This window comes from Podarcis muralis, chromosome 14 (assembly GCF_964188315.1).
Source record: "Podarcis muralis chromosome 14, rPodMur119.hap1.1, whole genome shotgun sequence".
Taxonomy (NCBI): Eukaryota; Metazoa; Chordata; class Lepidosauria; order Squamata; family Lacertidae; genus Podarcis; species Podarcis muralis.
Genome location: NC_135668.1, coordinates 4,781,250 through 4,806,689, shown reverse-complemented (window position 1 = coordinate 4,806,689; position 25,440 = coordinate 4,781,250). Strand labels below are relative to the sequence as shown.

The 25,440-nt window shown below is 41.6% G+C and overlaps 1 protein-coding gene across 1 annotated transcript in view; it reads right to left on the bottom strand.

The window, feature by feature from the left end:
* Nucleotides 1-270: 270 nt before the first annotated feature.
* The window catches only part of RAB8B (RAB8B, member RAS oncogene family), a 37,680-nt gene continuing 12,510 nt past the window's right edge, over nt 271-25,440 (bottom strand). The window contains exons 2-8 of the mRNA XM_028705428.2: nt 13,603-13,663; nt 12,382-12,442; nt 10,389-10,466; nt 9,505-9,594; nt 7,560-7,625; nt 6,844-6,894; nt 271-4,224 (exon numbers count right to left, since the gene is read on the bottom strand). Of these exons, the coding sequence (XP_028561261.1) occupies nt 4,132-4,224; nt 6,844-6,894; nt 7,560-7,625; nt 9,505-9,594; nt 10,389-10,466; nt 12,382-12,442; nt 13,603-13,663 (500 nt within the window). The 3' untranslated portion in view covers nt 271-4,131. The remainder of the gene's footprint in view (nt 4,225-6,843; nt 6,895-7,559; nt 7,626-9,504; nt 9,595-10,388; nt 10,467-12,381; nt 12,443-13,602; nt 13,664-25,440) is intronic.

The following is a 25,440-nucleotide window of genomic DNA, read 5'->3' as shown; positions in this document are numbered from 1 at the left end:
CAGCCAAGAGTTAGGGTTGATGGGCATTGTAATTCAACATTTGGACAGGGATGTAGATCTAATGTGTTACTTTTTCTGAGTGTAGTTCTGAAAATTGTGTGCGATCAGGGTTAAGCATACTGTAGATATGCCCTGAATTATTCAACAAAGGGTGTTCAATCAATTCATTCAGTTTCAGGAAACAGTTGTCTCTTACCTCTTTTTACTCCCAACAGCATGCATCAGGCAGAATGATAATGCACTACAGAACTTGTTTGATCACACTGTATATTTCATAAAAACTTAACATTTAATTATGTAATTTTATTTGAGACGCACATAGTTATAAAAGAGTTCACTTGAAATAATACCCCTCCCCCTTTGTCTTTTTTTTTTTTTTTTGTACACAGTATCAATACACAGTTAATGATTAAGTTTACAAGTTAACCACATGACAAGTTCACATTATCTGCTGGAGCTTTTCCACCTTATGCTTTTGGAGTATTGATAATATGTGCTTCACACGTGGCAGAATTATTATGTAAAAATTAGGCTCTTCTGGATCATGCTTTATTTCTCAGAATTTACGGTAGTATGTCTCATTAAAACTGTTAAGTTCAAGGGAGAAACATGATATTTGGGCAGAAAAATATATTTGTAAGGCCATAGGAACACACTACAAATTCCCCAGAAGCTAGGGAAACTTATCTAAGAAGCCCTGTATTGACATGTATTTTAAAATGAAAGGCATAAGACTAAAATATGGTGACACCAGACTTACTGTCAGCCCCTTCAGTCTTTAGCCTTACAAATATTGCACTCACTCTAAAGCAAACCTTTCCATAATTACCAAACACGTTTGCACATTAACTTACTGTCACAAGCCTCTCAAGTTGTTACAGACCAAGTTGATGACAGAATTTAAAAAAGTCTAACACAACATCCATTTTGGCTAGCAGAATTAATGGACTTTATTCATTGAATTTGCAAGTAAGTGAGAAGTGGGAATGCACTTGGGACAGGTAAATACCCCATTTATTTAAAAAAACAACACTTCTCAAAAAAGGCTAGCAAGTATTTTACAAGTATGGTACAGAGAGAACACCAAGTTCAAAAAGAGATTATATTTCATATGCCACACAGGAATCCAAGTCTAACCAGATGTATGAAACTTAAAACCAAGCATTTAAGCTATAAAATGTCAACCAGAGGAGAGACAATGCTTTGATGGATCAACAAGTTTAGCTAAGCACAGATGCATGTTTTAAAATTGCACTCTCTTTTTAGAAAGTCAGTAGTAAACGACAAAAAACTAAGAATGGAAAGAGAGTGTATGCTTTCTGCTCTGGAAAGCGTATCAAGGTTTACCCTTCATTTAAATGGATGAGTTCTGCAGAGCAAGGCTAAATGTGTTGTATCATGAAGAAAAGACAACAGTTGGGGAATCTAAACCAACTATTAGCTAAATGGAAGAATGTTGTCTTTTGCAGGGTTAACACCCAACACAAGACTTGTTCTGGGGTAAGAAATGTTTGCATCAAGCAATGAAGGCAAAGGCAGTCCCATACCATCATAGTTTGCCTGTTTGCCTCGAGCACTCAAGGAAATAAGTTGACGTGGACAATCAGCTGATTTACACTGTAAAATGCAGTTCAACAAGGCATATTATTTGTAGAAAAATGGGCTAAATCAACCATTATGAAAAGTTTGAAGTGCAGCCATAGCACTTAATACTGCTGCATAGGCTATACCAACATTTCCTTAAGACTAAAGTTGTTTCCGTATGAAACAAATATTTTCAGAACTTCAGCAGGGAACAGACTATTCTGTCACTAATATTTTGACAGGATAAAACTAAATATTAACAATATTAACAATGAGGGAAAGTGAACTGTGTGTGGCATCCTTACACCAATCTTAAATTGAATTTCCTATGGTCTTACTCAAATTATGTACATTTTAGCACAGCTAGAAGTAAGAAAATAGCAAGATATTTTTTAAAATAAAACAGAGTAGATACCCCAATTTGCTGCTGCTTCAAGAAGCACTTTATATAAATTCAACTAGTTACAGGCTCTCTCAAAGGGAAGTTCATAGAGACTAAATGTTCGTACATAGAACCAAGATGTGAAGTATGATGCCAAGAAAGAGGAAACATAAGCAAAGAAAATCTGCCAAAAGGAACCACAGAACTTGTCAGTTTTGGCTTTCAGACAAACCCCCTGAGATACAGATTACAATACAAAGAAGTCAGATGTGGAAAAAAGATGGACATTCATTGTGAGTGGAGTCACACTTGCCCCCCAAAAAGCACTTTGTGTTATAAAGCAAGAACCACAAGACTTTAGTCCAAGCATGGGACCTACAGCAATCAGACATATTTGTGTTTTGCTGTTTAATATTCCTGTTGGATACACTCCTCTTTCCATGCATCAACCCAGATGCTGCAATCCAAGAGGTAATTGGAGCAATATTGTTAGGATTATAAACAGAGGGGCAGGAAGAGTGTGCAAAAATTCACAACACCACAGGAATGTTTTTTCTAACCCGCTCAACCAATGTTATGTTACAGAGTGCCAGTGGTCAACCTATTCACCTTGAATGACGCAAGATATGCTTAGAATTATATTGACATTTGACCCTCTAAAACGATGCAACATTGTGTGCCTATTTGGCTAGCTAATGGGACATGTTTCACAACAGCAGCTCATGGAGCTGGGGTGTCATCAAGGTTGTGTTGAGATAAGTTTTAACTTACAAAGGTCCATGTTTGGCACATCAATAGAACTAAAGCACCTGTATTTAAAGTAACTCAACATTTTATAAATAATTTAAATAGTGGTGAAATAGGCTGGTATGGGAGTCTCAGTTAAGTGAGAAAGGCAGCTAAGTTTATATCTGTTCTAAATGTCTGAACCAACACCAGTTGCCTCAAGATTCATGGAAGGTCATTATCAGGAGGATAGTGACTATGCTTTTTGAAAAAGGGACTGAAAGCTAGAGGGGATAGTTACACGTTGTGTGTGCTTTTTCTATTAATATTCAACAGGCTGAAACAGGAACCTTTATATACAGGAATAGTTGCATTCAAGAGAGAACTGAGTGCCTTCCAGTTCAACTGAATACAGCATGAAATAGAAGTGAAATTGGATTGATGTAAGAGATACTGTAAGTGGTTCCAGTACACCTTCTGTACATAGAAATTCAACACCATACATTCAGAAAAAAAGATCATTTCCATATAAACAGATCTGTGTATTTGTCAAACAAAAGTGGCAAGCCCAAATAGAAATTGTAAGTGCCGGGGGTGTTAAGCTTTCCAACACCAGGCTACAAAACCACATTTATGTTGCAGACATATTTCTATGCCTGAGAAAAATACTAGGGCCATATTCAGGCCACCAGGTGCGGGGCTTTCAGACCTCCTGCCCCTTCTTATTAAGTACACAAGGCAGTATGAGGAGCCACAGTGTTGATGGGAGGTCTACGCCTACATGCCATCTAGCCCTCCCTTTTGCCTTGACAGAGAACAAGTAAATTACACTGAGTTGAGGGGGGCAACTGGGCTGGGGATACAGGAAGCACACAGAGTTCCAAGTGCCGCTTGTGATGCCCATGAATAATTGTAGGCAGAATTCTATTGGCTCTATGGTGACCCTCTGAGCATGGGTGCTGCATCTACGGCCATGCCCTCTGTATTCCGTATGGGACCCAATCTGATCCCTTTATACTACAGCTGGGTGAAATGCTAGGGAATGCTTACCAGAACAAAAAGAAAGAAAGCTGTGCAAAGACAAGTGTTAAGACTGTGCTCTAGCAGGCAACAGAGGGCAAATATGAGTGTGCAAAGAAAAACTTAGCAGCTTTTGAAGCAGGCAGTGAAACAAAGTAATAAAGAAGATTTAGCTCCTGCACGTGTGTCTCTCAACTTCACAGCTTCCGTGTTTGAGAAGAGGGAGCCCGACTTGCTGAGAAGCAGAGCGAACCAAAATCCTTTTCTCTCTTGGTTTAGCACACTCTACATTCAAACAGAGCTCTCAGCAGCAGCCTGGTGGTAACAGCTCTGAGGCCAGGTGAGCCTGTGCTTTCAGAGAAGCAGGAAAAGGGTTTTCTCTCTCTCTAGGTATGCTGCAGTCTATTATTAGGAGTTCATCAAAGCAGTGTGCATCGAAAGAAGCTGCTCTTCTTTGATCTGTTTTCCATTATTTTCACTGGTCCACCTGCACCTGCTGAACTGTTGTCATTCTAAGGAGAGACATAAGAAGAAGAAGAAGATTTAAGGTGTATTATTGTCGCATAATGAACAAATCCTTTGGATTTTTTTGCCTCCCCTCCAAACAAAACTCAAATCCAATGAAAAACTAGTACATAAATCATACACTGTACGATTGCGTACTCAAAACAAGAGGTCAAGCAGCTGACCCCACACAGGGCACAGAAGAGTGCTTTGGAAAATTTGACACTCCCCTCCCAGCTCTCACGCTGCCTTCCCAAAGCCAGCTAAGCGAGGCGCCAGGCTCTGTCAGGGTCTAGAGCCCACATGCCTGCTTCCCAAAACCCAGCTTCTCTTTTACCAACTTTGGGAAGGCAGCACAAGGGCAGCAGTGTGTGTGTGTGTGTGTGTGTGTGTGTGTGTGTGTGTGTGTGTAAGAGGCATCAAATGCTGGTGAGGGTCACTAAAAAAGGTATTGAGGGCCATGCATTGGACTGCCCTGTTCTATACACCTCACTGCTCTAATAATGCCTCCTCCTCTCCTTAGGCTTTGTAATTCTGCCCTATCTGGAGCATTTAATCACAACTTATACAGAGTTGCAGTAGTTACCTGCCCTCAGAGGTGGATGCCTGTTGCAGCCCTGCATGAGTCACTGTTCCGTGCTTGCTGAAGTTATGCCCAGAACAGAAACTCATGCAGACACCAGGGTGTGTGTGGGTGCTCAGAACCTCTTCAGGTGTAAGAGTCCACAATTTTGATTCAGCTACCGGGCATTTGGGAAATCATGAAAGAATGAATACGCCTGCCTCACTGTAGTGAAAAGGAGCTTTGCAAAAGAGCAGCAGCAGAATCATGTGCAAATTCCATTCCTAAAGTTCATGATAGAGAGGATTCAGCTTGATTATGCCTCCTGTACATGGACAGGTCCATGTCAAGTGAGAAAACCTTATTCCAAATGGGACAATCCCTGAGCAGGACAACTGGGGCCTCTTTCCCCTGTGGGAGGGAATCTAGCTTATTGGGTGGTTTTGAAAACAAACAGGAGCAAAATTGCATCCCTTTGCAGTACAAGACAAGTGAAGCAGTTGGGGGGCTATCTAACGGAAAATTCAAAGAGCACTGCATCTGATTTTAACAGATCACAATGTGGCAGGCAACTCTCCTGAGCAGACCTCTTTCAAAGAAATGGGAACTACATACTTCTGTTTTCTTGCACATTTCCCACGTGTTTCAGCAAGGCTTGTGCAGGAGCATTTCCTGGAGGATGGGGCAATGGTTCAGACCTGCATGCTCTATTTTGCCACCTCTAATGCACCTAAGATCTAATGTCTTAATGGCAAGGCTGTCTCTGAGCCCACTACTTAATGGAAAGGCCTCATGAAGATGTGTGCACAAGTTCCCATTAAAAAAGCAAATGTTGTGGCACATCTTTTATATTACACTGTGGGGGTGGAGGCAGGAATCAGGGCTTCTTCAGATTGTGGTGCCTGACTTGCATCTTAAAGACACAAATGCAAACTCACTGGCACTTAAGAGATTCCTCTAAGGAAGACAAGCTGCAGCCATTTAGATGTGGAAAGCCAAAAGGTTCAACAAAATACCTGTGGGATGTCACCAGATAAGCTCTAGTACCATTGCAGGCACCAGTTCCAAGCTTTACAAATGTTTGGCTAGGGGCCTCCTAACTGCAGACCTTGAGAAGAAACTGTGCAGAATGTTGCTTTTGAGCATATGGAAAGGAATGTAATCTTCATATTCCCACTGCCATGTGCAACATTGGCACACTACATACATAATTTGTTCAAAATGTGCACAAAACAATGGTAAGAACTTCCTTTGTTTTGAGTTTGTTCTATGCTATAATGTTGTTTCCAGTTCCAAATGAAACAAAAAGCATTAGATTGATCAAGGAGTTCCTTCCTGCACAAAGTCAAGGATTTGCCATGAAAGGAAGCATCTGGGCCAGAGTGAAGATGAGCCCAACAAGGACCAGTCTCTATCTCAGCTCCAGACTGAGGAAGATGGGAGCTTGTCACTGCTGGGTTCAGGTTCACAGGAGCCCCCAGCACCTCCCAAGCTCAGCATATCACAGACAAGATCCCACCTCTTTGGAGAAGAGAGGTATGTTTGAAAATACAAAAATTTTGCTGCCTACTATTGCCTGGTAAAACTGTGGGGATGGTATTCAACTAAGTTTCTTACTGTGGTCAATTTTTATTACAACTGGAGTGAAGAATATTACTTAATACGTTACATTGACTCTAGAGCAGAAATACAAGTGAGAAACAAAAAGAAACATGCTATTAGCACCATATGTGATGCTCACAGGTAAACAGAAAGAGACCATCCCTAAAATAGCAAACTGCATGATACCACAGTAGGAGGAACAAATGGTGAATTGGTGACTGACAACTGATGAATAACAACTGTGGAAACCCAGCCAGATGGGCGGGGTATAAGTAATAAATTATTATTATAAATAAGTTTCTTACTCAAAGCAGACCAACTGAAATTAATAAGCCTTACTTAGCCATATTCATTAATTTGAATGGGTCGACTCACAGTAAAACATAGTTGAACACCACTCTGAATCTCAGAATTTGGTAGAAAATATACTAATTATGATATACAAATAATGAGAGAAACAAACCATTTTTTTGTTGAGTTTTGTCATGATATCCCGTGCAAGGGTGAAGAAAGCCTAGAACCAAGGAAAAAGGGAGAGTAGTAAGAAAAACCCCTGCAAATGAATCATCACATCTTATGCATTTAAGAGTGCAAAGCACTTTTTAAAAAAATGAAAAGTACAATAATTCCTTTATTGGAGTTGAAAAATCTTTGTCCCATTAAACTTTGGGTCTTATAGGAACTGGCTTCTAAAAGGGATCTTTGAGACCTCAACATGCCTCAAAGTAAAAGCACTCTTTTAGGGACTCCCCTGAGCACGCCCACTTAATACTATGTTCTTGGCTCAAACAGTTCTTCTCTGGGTCTGAAAGGGTCTCTCTTATCACCTGCTACCTGATCTCCTTCGCTGGAAATGCCTGAGATTGAACCTGGGCCCATCTGCATGCAGCAAAGCATGTGCTTTATCACATAACTGATTCCCACTTTTCCCCATGCCCATGGAAGCACTGCAAAAGAGGGACAAAGGACTCATGCTGCTTCCCCAGAGTACTCAGCAAGGTGTTAAGTGGCCATACAAATAATCCCTGGCTAGCAAGTCAAACTAAGATTTGAACCCCACCCCAGAAGACCAGACAAGAGCATCTGTGTAAGCATAGGACTTTGTTTAATGCATCTATAACACATCAGAAAATATTTTAACCACTAGGTGTTCACCAGCTTGTTAGTAGCTACTCTTACCTCTTCCACGTTTATGCTTGATTTTGCACTTGTCTCCAGAAATTTGATTCCATAATCAATTGCTAACTGCAAAAGTGTTAATAAGAAGTCATTAGTGTTTTAAAAAGTGTATTTTCAGCATACTTCTAACTGCCCAACTATACCACAGCATGATAAAAAGCAGAAAGCAGAATGTATGGCTAAGTCAATGCCATCTCTATCACCTCCAAGCTGACATTCTTCCACTGGAATCCAAAGGGGCCAATGTGCAAAAGGTCCATGTAGATGATGCACAAACAGGCTCATTTTCCCTTTAGGTGGCCTCACCTCTTGGAATACATTTGGGCACCAGTGCTGGAATGGACTGAAGCATCCCGTGGACACAGAGGAGGCACCAAGTGTCCCTCTGGAATGCAGCCTCTGCATTTACTTGTTACCTGCTGGGTTATTTTTTTAATTTTCATTGATTTTGAAAAGCTAAAATATGCCAAGATGCTAGCATACTATCCAGTATGGCAAGCAACACCAAATGGTGTTTTACACCAGTTAAGGGTTCTTAGAAATGAGTGAAGCTCTAGAATTAAAACTGGAAATTACCTGAGTAATTGGAAAAACCTGAATAACTGAGCCAAATTGAGGTACTGGAAAACTGTCTTCTCTTGTCCATCACCTGCAGAATTCCACCCCTATTCCTTCCACCCCAGCAATCTAACAGAGCAGCTTCCTTCCATTGAACTGGTTTGTAAGATGTTCCCTCCCTGCCCCTTTCCATCATAGCTTTACTCCATTAACTCCAAGGGGAGAGGGATGGAATGGGCGGAATTGGGGCTGGGGTGCCAAGTTACCCTCCCCAGGTTACACACCACAGGAAATGTCTGTTTCCACCCTTTCCCACAGACCCAAATGGCAGAGATGGGGCATTCCTTTCAATTCAGATTAAGATCTGAACAGAATGTTAAAGGCTTGCATTGGTTTTGAAGTCTACTTTAACGAGTCCTTGAAGTTAGTTTTCAAGCCTGCATTAGGCAAATCTCAACGTTTTGAGTTTTAATGCTAAAGCTAAACAGAATCAAAACTGGTTCAGGACATAAGGGTTGTGACCCATATACAACCACAGTAGAAGTGAGAACATACAGTTGATTTCAACTGGCACCTTTTAAAACTGTTGTCTATTCACAAAATAAGAATTAAAGTTAATGACTGTCCAGCCTGCATGGTCGTGGGGCTTTCAAGGGGCTCATGCCCTGAATCTTTTGCTTGTTATCTGTGTTGCCAGATCTTTAGTCTTGGGTATTTAAACTCTTGTGATTTAAGCTCGTCTACTTGATGAACTTGATGGTTAGCATATTATGACCTACAGTCCTATCATGAATATTTCATCTCGGTAATGTTGATTCTGAGATGCTCAAGGAAAACTGCTGTCTCAAGGAACTCAAGGGTAAAAAAGAAAAAAGAAAGGTAAAGGACCCCTGGACAGTTAAGTTCAGTCAAAGGCGACTGTGGGGTTGTGGCGCTCATCTCACTTTTCAGGCCAAGGGAGCCAGCATTTGTCCACAGACAGCTTTCTGGCCAGCATGACTAAACTGCTTCTGGTGCAATGGGACACCGTGATGAGTGCCAGAGCACATGGAAATGCCTTTAACCTTCCTGCCACAGTAGTACCTATTTATCTACTTGCATGCTTTCAAACTGCTAGGTTGGCAGAAGCTGGGACAGAGCAACAGAAGCTCACCCCGTTGCATGGATTCAAACAGTCAACCTTCCAATCAGCAAGCCCAAGAGGCCCAGTGGTTTAGACCACAGCGCCACCCGCTTGCTCAGAGACCATCCCCAAGTCAAAGTATTGAGAACACTTTGCTTCTGCATCACTCATTGCCTCAAAATGAAAATGGGTGCAAGAAAGAAAAGGGCATCAGGTCAGGAAGGTGAAAAAATATCCAGAGAATTCTGATCAAACTAGATTTACCTTTTCTCCTTTTTCTTTTGAAACTTGTCTTTTCTCATTCATATCACATTTATTACCCAGGATCATTCTTTCTACATCTGAAGATGCATGCTGAACAGAAGGAGAAACAGCAAGAACAGCCAAGTCACAAAATCTTGATATGTCAGATACGTAACAAGAACTAAGCTATTCAGAGGCAACACAAAGCACAAATTCACACATTTTTAATTATATCAGAATCAAACTAGCTATCTTTTGCTCATGAAGAATTGTCTGATTAATTCATCTTTTGAGACACCACCTCTTCCTTTAACTCTGTCCTTTAAACTTTCATTGCTTCATTTTACAGAGCAAGGACTGTGTCAAAATGCAGGGCCTCATGCTGGTGGTTAAATAAGCACCACGTGGTAAAAAAGCTTCAGCTATGTGAGAAAATAAATAAAAGTTTGGCCCTGAGCTCAACAAAATGCTCAACAACTAGAAAGGGATCTCTAAGAGCCATTATTCAAACATAAAAATTAAAATATTATCCAACCATGTATGCTCAAGAGTAGATAGACCATCAATATACACCTTTATACACCAATATATACCATTACATTGTTATTACCAAGTTCTTGTTTCATCTCTATTCCATCGGGGTGCGGGGGATACCCTCATCTAATACTGCCCAAAGAAAGCAGTCAGAATCAATTTATTCTTCCCTTCACCACTTTTTGTGTGTGGATTTACCTGATATCCTGTAAAAACATTTCACTTGAATCCTACCAGTGAATCAAAGTCACTTGGCCCCCACTTCCCACTGACATGGCAGCAGCTGTCCTGATCACTGTGCAATTTGAGAGATGATGTTGGTGAAATTTGAGCTAGCACTCAAAGCTGGTTGTTCCCCTGTAGACACATACCTCTTCTATGTTTCTTATCCAGTTTTTAATGTTGTCGAAGGACTTCTCATTTGTGATATCATAAACCAGCATAATACCCTACAAGAAAACAGAGTGAGAACGTAAGTGCTTGGCTGCTGGATTCAAGCCAAAGGCCCATCAAGTTCAGTATCCGGTTCTCAACCAGATACTAATGGAAAAACCCACCACCAGGAAACAGTTCCCAATTGTATTCTGAAGCCAACAGGGATGATGGGAGCAGGGATAGAAATTCATCTGATGCCAGGCGCATTTTGCAACTGGCATGGGTCCCAACTGTGACCATGTGGAGATCCTTGGATGCCAGGTTGGCGTCTGACATCTCCATCTGGCTGACCCCTCCAGCTTTCTTAAGTACCATATTTTTCGCTCCATAAGACACACTTTTTTTCCTCCTAAAAAGTAAGGGGAAATGTGAGCGCGTCTTATGGAGCGAATGGCACTGCGCAGAGAGGTAGAGCTGCGCAGCGCCCCTTCAGCGAAGCGGGAGGAGGAACAGAGCCCTTTCTGTTCCTTCTCCCGCTTCGATGAAGGGGCGCTGCGCAGCTCTTCCTCTCTGTGCAGCACCTCTCCAGCGACGCACCTGTCCTGGAAGCCGGAGGAGGAACAGAAGGGTCTCCTTCTGTTCCTTCTCCAGCTTCACTGAAGGGGCGCTGTGCAGTTCTCCCTCTCTGCACAGTGCCTATCCTGCGAAGGAGAGGCGCTGCGCAGAGAGAGAGAGAACTGTGCAGTGCCCCTTCAGCGACACGCCTGTCCTGGCTTCTGCCTTAGCTGTGCACAGCCTCTTTGGGCAGGGGGAGCCTTCATCCCGCTGCCCTGAAGAGGCTTGGAGCAGTTATCCCAGAAGCCAGAACAGCCACACGGTATCCCAGAAGCCAGATCACTCTTGCTGTTCAGGCTTCTGCGATTCAGAATAATTTTTCTTGTTTTCCTCCTCCCAAAACTAGGTGCGCCTTATGGTCTGGTGTGTCTTATGGAGCGAAAAATACGGTAGGTAAGCAGAATAGCTTATTTATTGCATGTATATCCCACCTTTTTCTCCAAGGAGCACATGATTCATCCCCTCCTCAGTTAATCCCTACAACGACCCTGTGAGATAGGTTAAGAGGCTGTGACTGGCCCAAGGTCACCCAGTGAGCTTCATGACTCTGGGTATTTGAACCCTGATCTTCCAGGTCCTAGTCTGCCACTCTAACCACTACACCACACTGGCTTTCTAGAATACTTCTGCTATGGGGCAGCTATAAAAATTAAGTAGGTAAATATGTATGGGGCAAACAAAATGCCACTTTGAGAAGGATCTGAAATATTTTTCTTGAAGCTTTAATTTGTTTTATTCTGGACTGTTTTGTTTGATGTTTTATTGTGCTGTAAACTGCTTTGAGATCTTTTGTTTAAAATATAAAGTGGTACAGAAATGATGATGGTGACGACAATAATAACAATAATAATTTTATTCCCCCCCCCCCCCATAGTGCCTATACATTCTGTTGTGGCAACTATAACCTAGGTTTAGGGTGTCATTTGGCAATTAGCTTATATATCTGAATTTTTAACACTGGATGGGTGTTGGGTGTTGGATTAAAACACAGCTTTACAAACACGTTGGTGTGTTGGCTGCAGTGTGTAGGTATGTGCACGAATGCTCCCCGTGCTCCTCCCAGGGCTGGAAAGGGGTTAGTTTGCTAGTAAAACTGAAATACCGTGTCATAAAAATGATGCATGTCTAAATAAGGTGTGTCACCAACATGAAGAGTTTGGAGAGCTCTGGTCCAAAATATAAAATCTTCCGTGAAAAACTACTCCCATCATGATGTTTGGAAACAGGATTTTAGAAGACAGATACATGAAACAGCTCTTCTGTCAAGCAAGGCCAAATATTTATCTTCAACAGTATATACTTGATAATCAAAAGTGAGATGCTGATATCTTTTTATAACAGCTGAAAAACTATGCATGAAAAAAGAGCACTGACCATGGCTCCTCTGTAGTAGGCAGTTGTAATGGTGCGGAATCTTTCCTGACCAGCAGTATCCCTGTAAACCAAAACAGATGTAAGAAATGGGGGTTGGGGGGGGGGGGTTGGAGAGGAATTCAGTGCTCACACCCCACCCCCATCCAATACCAATGCCCTTAATGAGGACCTTTCCATTTATAATAATAATAATTTATTATTTATATCCCGCCCATCTGGCAGAGTTTCCCCAGCCACTCTGGGCGGTTCCCAATCAAATGTTAAAAACAGTACAGCATTAAATATTAAAAACTTCCCTGAACAGGGCTGCCCTCAGATGTCTTTTAAAGATAGGATAGCTGCTTATTTCCTTCACATCTGAAGGAAGGGTGTTCCACAGGGCAGGTGCCACTACTGAGAAGGCCCTCTGTCTGGTTCCCTGTAACCTCACTTCTCACAATGAGGGAACCGCCAGAAGGCCCTCGGCGCTGGATCTCAGTGTCTGGGCTGAACAAATTAAAAATAAATGAGACAATTCTACAAGAGCCTTGCAATTACATTCTACGTTGGACAAGTACAATTAAGCAAAATGTTACAGCCTCATTCTCAATACATTTGCATTCAAAGTACAAGTTATGCAAGCTGTATTTACAAGCAAGAAGGTTCTAGATTAGCCTTTCCCAACCCCTTCATGTGTTACAAACTACAACCTGCATCAGCCAGTAGCCATGGAGCCAGTACAACCTGCAAAACACCAGGCTGAAGGCTGATCTAGACAGTAGTTTTATAGTTAAATCCCTTGCACATTTGGAAGCAAGGCTTACTTTTAACAGAAGTTGCTGCCAAGTACAGCCCTTACATGTACAGTTTGGTTTTCATCCACGTGCACCATCTCCCCCAACTGTATGCATTTAATTAAATGGTAGTTTTATTAGTGCAATCTTTCCATTCCATGTGCAGTAATCTCAGCTTCTACATTCTCTTGCTAGGAAGGTGGACGAGTGGAGCAGTTTTTATATTGTGTGAGGAGATCCTCTCATGCTGTCTGCTGAGTACATACAGGATGCTTCTTTAACAATCTTGGGAGGGAACTAAGTTTGTCTGTCATCACTGGGAGTACCCAAATGTTACAGCCACCGGTTGTCACATTCGAGGCACTATGATTTTACTAGGAGTGTGAAATTTACAAACATGATCTGAAGTCTCTAGCTCCAGAGGCAAGTTGCATTTTTAAAAACTTACCATATCTGTAGTTTGATTTTCTTCCCATCTAGCTCTATTGTTCTGATTTTAAAATCAATTCCTGTGGGAAAGATAGATTTGTGTTAATTAGGATTCTGCAGGTTTCTGCTGCTTTGCTCTCAAATTAGATATTGTCTATCATCGTGGTAGGCAGAGAGAACTCTGTAAATACTGAAGTTTAGAATTCTCAGCGTTACGTTATATGAAAGATGACTTCCAGTCTCACACTTGCTGGGCTCCGGAGAAGTGTGAGTGGAACTTCACTTTCACAATGGGACTTTCCTGCCTCTTCTGTGGAGAAGCAGCTGTAACCCTACTTTGGTGGTAGACAGAAGTTCACTCCTACCAATGACTCTTGTTGTTCCTTGCTGGGGATTGTGATGACATTTTCTCTGCCCCAGATTTTCCTGGAGAGCCATAGACTCCCCCACCCCACCCTATGGTTCCTACTCCACCCACCTCTACAGAGTAACACCTGTCTGTTGCAGATATCATTCTGAAATTTAACAGGTTTCATCCCCTGAGAAGGGGTGACTATACCTGCAAATGACATCCAAATCTGGCAGAAAACTATTTCATTTTTTTTTAAAAGGTAAAAGGTGCCTACAACTTGACAGGCTTAATTCACTCTGGATGGGTTCCTCAAAATTTCATCCACTTCTGTGCAAATGGTGATTATATTGCTCTTTTAAAAATATCCATTACAGTGAATGGGAGGGGGGAAAGAACTTTGTTTTTAACAGGTTTAATTTGGTTCTGAATAATGAGTAGAACTGGAAAGACGCAGAGTGGCTCTGAAACAGATCTGGCTGCTTCCTAAAGCTACATATGTAAGTCTAAGCAGTCTTGCTTTCTAGTCATGCAGAATCCAAAAGGCAGTCATTTTACACATCATGAAGTGACTAACCACCTCCAGAGTTAAACCTATCCCAAATGCATCCATGGAGACTATTCTCTGCCTACCCCCCCCCCAATAAAGTGATCAACGCTTCTCAACAAACAGTTCCAAAGAATTCCCAGTGTTAAAATCCATTGTGCAAATTTATCTGTCAAGGGCATGAAGAGCTTGCATTTAATAATACTGAACAGTATTAGGGATAAAATGTGTAGTATAGCGAAATGAAAATATAATAAGCTATAGACATTTTCTGTACTGTGACTGAAGCTAACACGGTATTCCTTTTGTTGCAATGGAATAAATTTATGAGCCCTGGACTACTCCAGAAAGATCTAAAATGAGCAGTTAACTTCAAAAAATATAACTGGAGAGTTAACATCAGACAAGAGTCTTGACATGGCTTCTGCTAATAAAGATGACATTTCACTCAAAACAGCTCACTTCTGTTGCTAAGTTCCACCTTTTCCTGTGTGTTCTTCCTCCCACAACTCCTGACTGATATGTAAAGTCTTGAAATCTTTCCCCTTGATCTATGAGTGTTTAACTTATATCCTGCCTTTCATAAACATACTCAAAACAGCGACCACTGCCATCACAGTAATCAGCACAAAATTGCAACACATGTGAGAGTTTAATGATAATTAAATTAGACAAATTGAGACTTGGCTTGGCAGTCCACTTGCTGTTGACAACTAATATACAGTGGTACCTCAGGTTACATACGCTTCAGGTTACATACGCTTCAGGTTACATACGCTTCAGGTTACATACACTTCAGGTTACAGACTCCGCTAACCCAAAAATAGTGCTTCAGGTTAAGAACTCTGCTTCAGGATGAGAACAGAAATCGTGCTGCGGCGGCGGCAGGAGGCCCCATTAGCTAAAGTGGTGCTTCAGGTTAAGAACAGTTTCAGGTTAAGAACGGACCTCTGGAACGAATTAAGTACTTAACCCGAGGTACCACTGTAGTAGACATAGCATTGAGAGTTACTGGATGGCTGTCCTTACTTGTCCACCCCAACTTTAAAGCAGTTTTAAAATTGTTTCTTTATCAAATATTTTCTGGGGTTGCAAAAGTACATACATTGTCTTATTTTCAGATTGTAAAGTCTTATCTACAGATCAGTTATATTCGATGTGAGACTTTGATGCAGGAAAAGTTTGGGGGAGAAGATAGTTGCGGAGAGAGCCCAAGGTGGGGGTATATGGTATATGTGCAAGGTTTTTGTGTCAGTTTCATGTCAGTAGGTTCTCTTTCTATTCATTTACAGTGGTACCTTGGGTTACAGAAGCTTCAGGTTACAGACGCTTCAGGTTACAGACTCCGCTAACCCAGAAATAGTACCTCAGGTTAAGAACTTTGCTTCAGGATGAGAACAGAAATCGTGCAGCGGCAGCAGGAGGCCCCATTAGCTAAAGTGGTGCTTCAGGTTAAGAACAGTTTCAGGTTAAGAACGGACCTCCAGAATGAATTAAGTTCTTAACCCGAGGTACCACTGTATTAGTTTTCTTTGGTGTTGAGAGAGGTTGGGGGGCCCAGGGCATGGGTGGCTGCCTACAGTTTTGTGAGTGAGTTTTGTTTGCATGAGTGGGTTGTTGTGTCAAAGTCAGCCATACTGATTCATATGCTGTCAGTGGGTTCTTGTTTTTAACCTAGCGATTAAGAACTATCTGCTTAAAACATCATTCTCTTGCACACAGAAAGGATTCCACCCCATAGGAAGGACTGGTGTCTGCCTACAAGCTTATGTTTAAGCCTACATCTGGCGTGCATAGATTATATGCAACCCCTAAATTCTCTTACTCTAATGTAATGTGTGCCATAACATAGCAGTTGCAATCATTAACTAAATTCCTGTTCAAATTTGAGAAATGTACACAGGGTTCATGGGTTGTATTTACACACACTCTCTCTTCATGGAAGCAATGGAAAGTCTTACAACTACTTGCAGCTTTTAATGAGTGGCTAGAATGAGCCACCCTCTGACGTTTCTTTTGTTTCCTCACTTCAGCAACAGGAAGTGGTGAGCTGCTGCACCCATCAACAGCACAGGTCTGGTGACCGACTGCTTCCTGCTGCAGAAGTTGCATGAAGCATGAAATAAAGTGTTTCTAAAGTGAACTTTACACACTGAAGAACATGATACAGGAGGTTTCAGAGTTTAGCCAGGCAGCAGCTAGAGATATTTTGCATTTCCCATCCCCACTAGTGTGAGAAAGCTTTGGTCGCTAACTCGTAAATTGTGTGCCATGGAAGTACTGCTGATATGCCATTAGGATAAAGAATAACTAAAAGGCTTGTGCAAGCCCAGGTACCTTCCTACAAAGACATCTGTTTCCTAAGTCTCTGCATGATCCAGTATTCTAGCCTTGCCTACACTAGGACAGATAACACTGCTCTGTCTGCAACAGGTATGATTAAATACTGCAACTACTCATGAGGAAGGGATGCCGTATAATTGAACTACCCTGAGAATTAACCCGTTTCCTCTTTGCAAATCCCTTTCACATCAGGAGTCATGCCTAGAACAGCAGCTGAACAGTGGGTGACTCTCTTATGAACACTAAACTTCTCCGTGTGTATGTGTAAGAGTGAATGTACCTCCAGTTTCTGCTCAGCTGAACAGTCTGCCTCAGGTATTGGAAGTCTAGAAAATGCTACTGAGGAACATTATGCCCAAGCAGAGGTGGATTGACCAAGAATCAAAGTAAAGAGAACGCCACTGGCAGAAGACTTAGGGTACATTTGGACCAAACACAAACAGAGCAGAATCCACAGGCAAGTTTTCCTGTGCAAGCTACAACTGAAATGAATGGGAAGCTGCAAAAAAACATAGAAGTTCCCTCCCACATAAGCCCCATTGTAGAATTTTCCAGAGGCTTCTGTCTTGTATTAATTATGAAAGGGGCTGTGATTTAGATTTTCTGCTTCAGGTATTAAGCTGTATCAAGCCAGGCTAGTCAAGATTTAATGAGATTTTAAGACATTTGCAATACACTGCTCAGATGCCTTTTTCTGCTAAGCAAGATCAAAGATAGATCTATCAAGATATGGGATTATCTTCCCCACTGCAGAAAGCCATTGTCTCTTCAGATGTTAAATTAGGATCTCAAGAAAAATAAGATACTAATGACTGGTATTTTGAATGGATTATGCTAGTGTATATATCTGCACAGAAACACGACAGCCCTACTGCACTCTTCCATTTTAGGAAGGAGAATTATAAGAGTTTGCAAACCTTTTCTGGATTTGTGTACACATAAAACTAATAATAACCAGCCAACAAGGACAATATTCCATGCACCTAAGGAACTAGGCTCTGCTCTACAAAAATTATGACACAATAAGTTATTCATCTCTAAGGTGCCACTACAAGGCATGTTTCATATCTTATTTGTAGCCACAGAGGATGGCTTTTGGTGCTAATTCTCATAGGTCCAATACCATCTTCAGCTGTGTGGCGGCCCCTCTGTCAGAAAGAACTCAAGTTTAATACAGTCAAACCTTGGTTGTCGAACGCAATCTGTTCCGGAAGCCCGTTCGACTTCTGAAATGTTTGACAACTGAGGCACGACTTCTAATTGCTTGCAGGAGCTTCCTGCACTCAAGCGGAAGCCGCATCAGACGTTCGGCCCAAAACTCCGGACAATCTGGGCAAGGGGGCGCATAAAGATGTTAAAAAGCATCAGGGAAAGGATTGCACCCTGTGGCACTCCACACACCAAGGGGTGCCGCGACAACATCTCCTCCCCTAGCGCCACCCTCTGTCCCCAACCTGAGATAAAGGAACGCAGCCATTGTCGGACTGTGCCCTGAATCCCCATGTCAGCAAGGCGGTGGTCCAAAAGATTGTGATCAACTATGTTGAAGGCTGCTGACAAGTCTAAAAGAATCAGCAGTCCCAACCCGCCTCGGTCCAGTTGCCTACAGAGATCATCTGTTAGGGCTACCAGAGCCATCTCAGTCCCATACCAGGATGAAAGCCGGACTGGAATGGATCCAAAGCCGATATTTCCTCCAGAAACCTACCAAGCTTTTAGCAACCGCTCTCTCAATTATCTTACCCAGGTACGAAAAATCCAAAACCGGGCAGTAATTGGATAGATCTAAAGGATCTAATGATGTTTTCTTTAAGAGCGGACACACCAATGCTTCCTTCAGCTCCCCTGGGAATGTCCCTGTGCCAAGGGACAAGTTGATGATCTCACCCAGGGGGACCCGCACCTCGTCTGGGCACGCTCTAATCAGCCAAGACGGGCACGGGTCGAGGAGGCAAGTGGTGGGCCTTCCAGCTCGGAGGAATCTATCCACATCGGCAGGGAGTATCTGGTCAAAATGGTCCAATATTGGACCTGAGAACAGTAGAGGGGCCTCCAGTTCTATTACTGTATCCAAATTGGCAGGGAAGTCATGGCAGCAGAACTTTCTCTGCAAAAAAGCTTGCAAATGCCTCACAGCTATGGGTCAAATTCATATTTAAATTTGGCTGTCCCACTGGGGACGTTAAAGACCTAATTATTCTGAAAAGTTGTGCTGGGAGAGAGCTAGCAGATGCAATGGGAGCTGAGAAGTATCTGATTTTTAACATCACAATACATCACTAGCTAAACATCGCAATATTTTGATATGTCACGATATGTGAAATAAGGCTGAAGCTATGTAGAAGTGAATGTGGTAATGACCTGGTAACTTATTACTTACAGGTTTAACTTTAAAACTGATACAGTTTTACTTACATATTGTTACAACTGTTATGTTATTGAACTGTACCAATAATGTTTAACTTAGCATATATTTTTTCTAAAATGAAAACTGTAGAAGGAATCAGCAGCATATATATCATACCCCCCCTTTATTTCATCCACATCACAGGTAAGGTAAGAGAATGTTCCCTAAAAAATGAATTACATTACGTACTAAACAAGAAAAAAGTCAATTCAGCGTCACACTTTTAGATATTCAAATATAACTCAACACTGAGTCTTGATTGAATGTGTGAGAGGCTGAGAAAGCTGCTTTGGTCCCAAAAGCAAACACCTGGGGAGTGGGGAAGAGAGAGACACAGAGACAATCATACACACACACACCACCCACTGCCCCCCCAACACAGATTGGGGGGGGGGGGAGAGTAGTGTCTCAAGCACAGAGCAGTGTCTTTCTTTTTATTATGAAAAGCAACCATTGGTGAGAGCCCATGGTGAATGCTGGACTGGCTCTGTGCTTAGTTAATCATAAAACCAGTGAGCTGGGAGCTGCTCTGTTGCAAAACCAAACACCAGGGGAGAGACACCCCCCCACCCACTGCCCCCCAAACACAGATGGGAGGAAAGAGTAGCATTTCACACAGAGCAGTCTTTCTTTTACAATGAAGGAGAGAGCTCAGTCCACAGTGATTGCTGGACTGGCTCTGTTAATAATCAAACTGGTAAGCTAGGAGCGGCTCCCTCGCAAAAGCCAACCTGGGGATGAAGGAGAGAGAGACTGGGAGACAATCACAATCACATAAACCAACGCAACACCCACTGCCCTCCCACAAGCAGCGCACACACAGAGATGGGGGGAAAGACCAGTGCAGGGTGCTTCTTTTTAGTCTGTTTATGTTTACGGGAGAACAGGAGGAGGAACAGAAGGAGGAAAGTGGCTCCAGAAGTCCAGACTAGTAATGGAGCAGCATTCTTAAGCAACCTACCAGATGATTGGCTGCAGAGATTCTGGATTTTTTTGCCAGCCTGCTCTTGAGACTTGCGGCTGCTGCCATAGGCAGGGGAAACTGGAGGTGGAGTTAACGCTGCATGTGGTTTCTCAATCATTTCAGCCACAGCTAGTTCTTGTGATTCGCTGCCTGCAGGAGGCAGAGAGGAGCTTGCGCCAAGTTAACAAGGGCTGCACTGGACCAAGCATAGGCATCTCCCAGCTTCTCCAATACCCTGCTTGTTTCACAATAAATTGCCAGGTCTTTTTTTTTTTTTAAAAAAGGTTATCATGATTTTCTTTAAATAGTGTTTTTAAACAATATATTGATATATTGCACTGGCCTACTGAGGGTGTGTGTGTTTGTGCATTCATTTTCCATTTTACACATTACATCCATACAAGTCTTGCCTTAGTCTTACATAGGCTTCCTGACCTATCTTCCATTGATATCCTATTTTCAAATTCTTAGTTTTCTTAGGTACAACTCCTTACCTTTTTTCTCCCCCCCACACACTTTATTATTTCCTTTTTCTTTTCCTTTGTCTTGTCTACTGATTCTCATAGGCTTATCCTACTTGCCAGTTAACCTTAATACCACTCTTTAAGTGTTCTTCAAAAAGCTCTCACTTGCTTATTGTTTTCTTTTCATCATAATTTCTTATTTTGGCCGTCAAGCTTGCTAACTCAACAAACTCTATTAACTTCTGCAACCACTGATCCTTTGTCGGAACAATAATTTCTTTCCATATATTTTTTTTTGCATTAAGTTATCCTTGCGGCCACAGCTGCATATAAAAGTAAGTTCTTTGTTTTCTTAGGTATACCTTTCCCCTATTATTGCCAGCAAGAAGGCTTCTGGTTTTTTAGGGAAGGTAAATTTTAAAATCTTTTTGAGTTCCTCATATATAATTTCCCAGAATTTTTTTGCATACTTACATTGCCACCGCATATGATATAGAGAACCTTCTTTTTCTAAATGGTTTCAACATGCATTGGATCCTCTCTTGTACATTTTGGCAAGTTTATTTGGCGTCAAAATACCATCTATATACCATTTTGAAGATGTTCTCTTGAATTGCATAGGCAGCCAAACATTTTATCATGCCATTCCATAATTTTAACCATGCCGAAAGTTCAATGTTATATCCGAAATCTCACGCCCAGTGTATCATTGCCTCTTTCACTGATTCATCTTTAGTTTCCCATTCAAGTAGAGTTCTGTATACTTTCATTTTTTTTTATTTCCCAATAATATTTTCTCAAATTCTGATCCACCTTCTACAAATCCTTTTTCTTTGTCTCTTTTAAAAATCTCGTTTATTTGGAAATACTGGAACCAATCTGTGACAAGTCCTATCACTTCTTTTTAAAGTCTTACAGATTTATCTTTAAATTCAAGAAGGTCTTTTTATGTTCCCCAGTTTTCCTTCATGTTCAATTCTTTTTTACCCCAACCGTGTCCATTGGAGATATCAAACGTGGGATCTTCCTTTGTAACAATTCTCTCTGTTTTGCCCAAACATTATACACACTCCTCCTGGTCACCTGGTTTAAAAACCCTTATGTACTTTGATCTTATCATAATACAAATAGCTATGCCATCCAAACCTTAGGTCAAATCTTTCCATGTCCAGAGTTCCTGCATCCTTTAATTCCGCTCACTCCTTTATCCACACTAAGCACGCACCCTCATAGTAAAATCTCCAATAGAGAAGCGAGAAACCCCCTCTATTCCTATCATCTATTAGTATTTTATACTTAATCCTTGGCTTTTTTGCCTTGCCATATAAAATTTGTTAAGTCCTTTTCCCATTGTTTAAAACAATTAGTGTTAGCGATCACCGGAAATGATTGAAATAAAAAAATCATTTTTGGTAATAAAGGTAAAGGTACCCCTGCCCGTACGGGCCAGTCTTGACAGACTCTAGGGTTGTGTGCCCATCTCACTCAAGAGGCCGGGGGCCAGCGCTGTCCGGAGACACTTCCGGGTCACGTGGCCAGCGTGACATCCCTGCTCTGGCGAGCCAGAGCCGCACACGGAAACGCCGTTTACCTTCCAGCTAGTAAGCGGTCCCTATTTATCTACTTGCACCCGGGGGTGCTTTCAAACTGCTAGGTTGGCAGGCGCTAGGACCGAACAATGGGAGCGCACCCCGCCGCAGGGATTCGAACCGCCGGCCTTTCGATCTGCAAGCCCTAGGCGCTGAGGCTTTTACCCACAGCGCCATGTTCATCTTAATTGCTGATATTCTTCCCATCATAGGTAAATTCATGCAGTTCCATTTTTCCATATCCTTCTTTATTTCTGTCCATTTTTTTCATAGTTATCTTGAATAAGACTTAAATTGTTAGATGTAAGCCAAACTCCTAGATATTTTACTTTATTCTCTTCTTTGATTCCTAATGTTTCCCCCCCCCCAGATTCTCCTTTGCCTTCTTTTCCGTGTTTTTAATGATCATCTAGTCCAACCGCCTGTAATGCAGGAATCTCAGCTAAAACGGATGGCCATCCCACCTCTGCTTAAAAACCTCCAAAGAAGGGGTGGGCCGGGATTTTTTTTGAAAATGAAAAGAAAGAAAAACCCTGAGGGGATCATGTTGACTTTACAGTCCAGGGATTAAAATTTGACATGTAGAGACATACCTGCAAGTTGCTACATGTGTATATGAGTCTTTTGTGAAAGTGCTGAAAGGTATAAATGCACCAAATCTGGACTCCAAGGATCAAGTCTAGTGCCTGGAATTTCCCTTTTTATTTCCTGTATTACACTTCCATAATTAAAAATATGTTTACGCTAGCCTCTAAACTCCTAAAGTATGAGATTGCTCAGCCTCTCTTCTTTAAAGTTGAAAGAAATATTAAGTCTTGCTTATGCACATCCTTACTTGTGCAAAAAACTAGAGATTTGAGGAATACAATGCTTATGGGAGGCACATTCATAATATTTGTGAAGGCGGAGTACAATTGAAACATACTAGTGTCATGTTGTACAAAGTCACAAAGGCAACTTATCCTGAACTTTAACCTTTGGCTTTCTTCTCCCAAAACATATCCATTGGCATTTTCATGGATATGCAAACAATTTCACCCAAAGCAGACAGGAGCACCAAAAGATAACTAGCATGTGATCCAATGACTGTGGCCTTTTTTTAGTGAGGGGAGCAAATTCAGCATACACATCATGGCCTGCTGGCCCTATTATATTGCCAAATAATAGGGAAAGATACTGGGTTAAATACAGGTTTATTTTCTTTGATAGATACACAAAAAAACTTACTGTATGCCACTAATAGGCAAGAACCCTTCCAAAAGACAAAAACTGGATAGTTTGAAGGAGGATAGTGTAAATTCCTTTACTATTCAAGGAGAGTATCGCTTAAACATTTGTTTCCAGCCTATTTAACAGCTTTCAGTACAAAGACCAGCATAAATTTTAAGAGTAGTTCCAACAGTAACTTGGGGCTCGTATACAGCAACAGGAGACCCAACATAAAAGTTACCTAGTATTAGGAGCATGTCCACAATCCTGCACCTGGAGAGTGGAAGGGAGAACAGCATACACACGATGACCCTGAGGTCACAAGCTCCATGCAGAACCTCTGCCACCACCACCAATTGCTCCAAATGTGTCAATGTCCATAGCCTCAATTAGCTTGTTTACTAGTTCCAGAAGATCCATACAATTGAACTTGTACCATCATGAGTAGACATTATAAAGGTCTGAATTCAAAAAGGATTAAAGGTGAAGTATGATAGGCTCCATAATTACGCTTGCTGTGGATAAGGAGAAAGAGTTTGTGCACATTTTCTATTCTTGTGCACATTAGGACTCACTAACCAGGTCAAAGCAAGTATAGCAATGCTGGCAGGTGCTTCAAGATTTTGCAGGTAGGTTTTGCCTGTGATAAGACCCTCCAGAATAAGGCACTAAAATAACTAATTTGAGAGTTTCATATGGTCCTTTACAGATCTCATTTTGTCGAAAATGTCCCAATGAAGAAATTAGAACAAAACCTCAAGAGCACATCTCACATGTTCTGGCAGGGGCATTAACATGAATAAAATGCTAAATCATTTACTGCAATGGAAGAAGCAGCATTTCCTCACAGCTCAAGAAGGCCAAAGCTTCATTGGATCATTAGGTTCAGGGTCAGAAGAGGCCCTCCGCCCACCCTGAAAAGGTCCTTCTACATTCAAGGTGACTCAAATTGGCAAGGCCTTGTTCTGTAATGTTTTGAGATATTAGGAAGATGACTGGATATATCCAATTCATACTTCCATTTCAAGGCATACCAAAATATGCAGGGGAGCAATCCAATATCATTTATTGTGTGCATTTCGTACCAAAGGTGTATGTACCAGCGGCAGAAGCAATCACTAGGTATGCTAATATACACAAAAGTGTGGCCATAAGTGGAATTGCTATGATAGCAAGGCCAAATTAAACCAATTCAAGTGTTATTGCTAGTATCAGTGTCCCTTTAAGAAATAAATTGCTAACCTGACTACTTACAGAAATAGTCTCTTCAAGCTATCAATCATGCAATTGTTACAAGCCACTATCCTAAGTCAAACAGCAAACTTCCAACAGTTAGATCATTGTTCAGGGAAATTCAGGCATGCAAATAACTTCTCATTAAGATGTATAAGGATTTCACTGTGAGAAGTCCATTGCATAAGCAGTATGGAATGCAACCATACGAAGTTCATAGGGCTAACAGGGAATTGAACGGAATTCCATTCCAGCAGAGAATGAATTTTCACTTTTTAAAAGTGCTCATTTTCAGACGGCCATGTGCTGGCTGTCACTGGTCTTAAGGCTCTCCTCCTTTAAACCCAGCAGAGGTAGCTCCTCACCCCCTTTAGTAAACCTGTGAGCAGTGACTAAACAGATAAGATTAAAATATTATCAGGAGGAAGACCACCTCTCCAGGCCACAGATTAAATAGAGAGCCTGGCTCATCTGTCCTCTTCCAAGCAGCCCTAAAATCCCATTCAAATCAACAACAGAGCAGCACACTGCAGACAATCCCATTCTTCCATTTTTAATAGCTGAGCTCCAAAAACAACTCTGAAATCCACCTTGCTTGTAGCAAAATCCAGTCAAGGGGATTTGAAACAATCACATTTCATAATTTAAATCTGCAAGAAAAAAAGGCAAATTTAAATCAAGTTTCCTATTGATATACTTCACATTTTATTTTAAATTGTGCAAATCCAACCACTAGGCAATGCTAATTTACA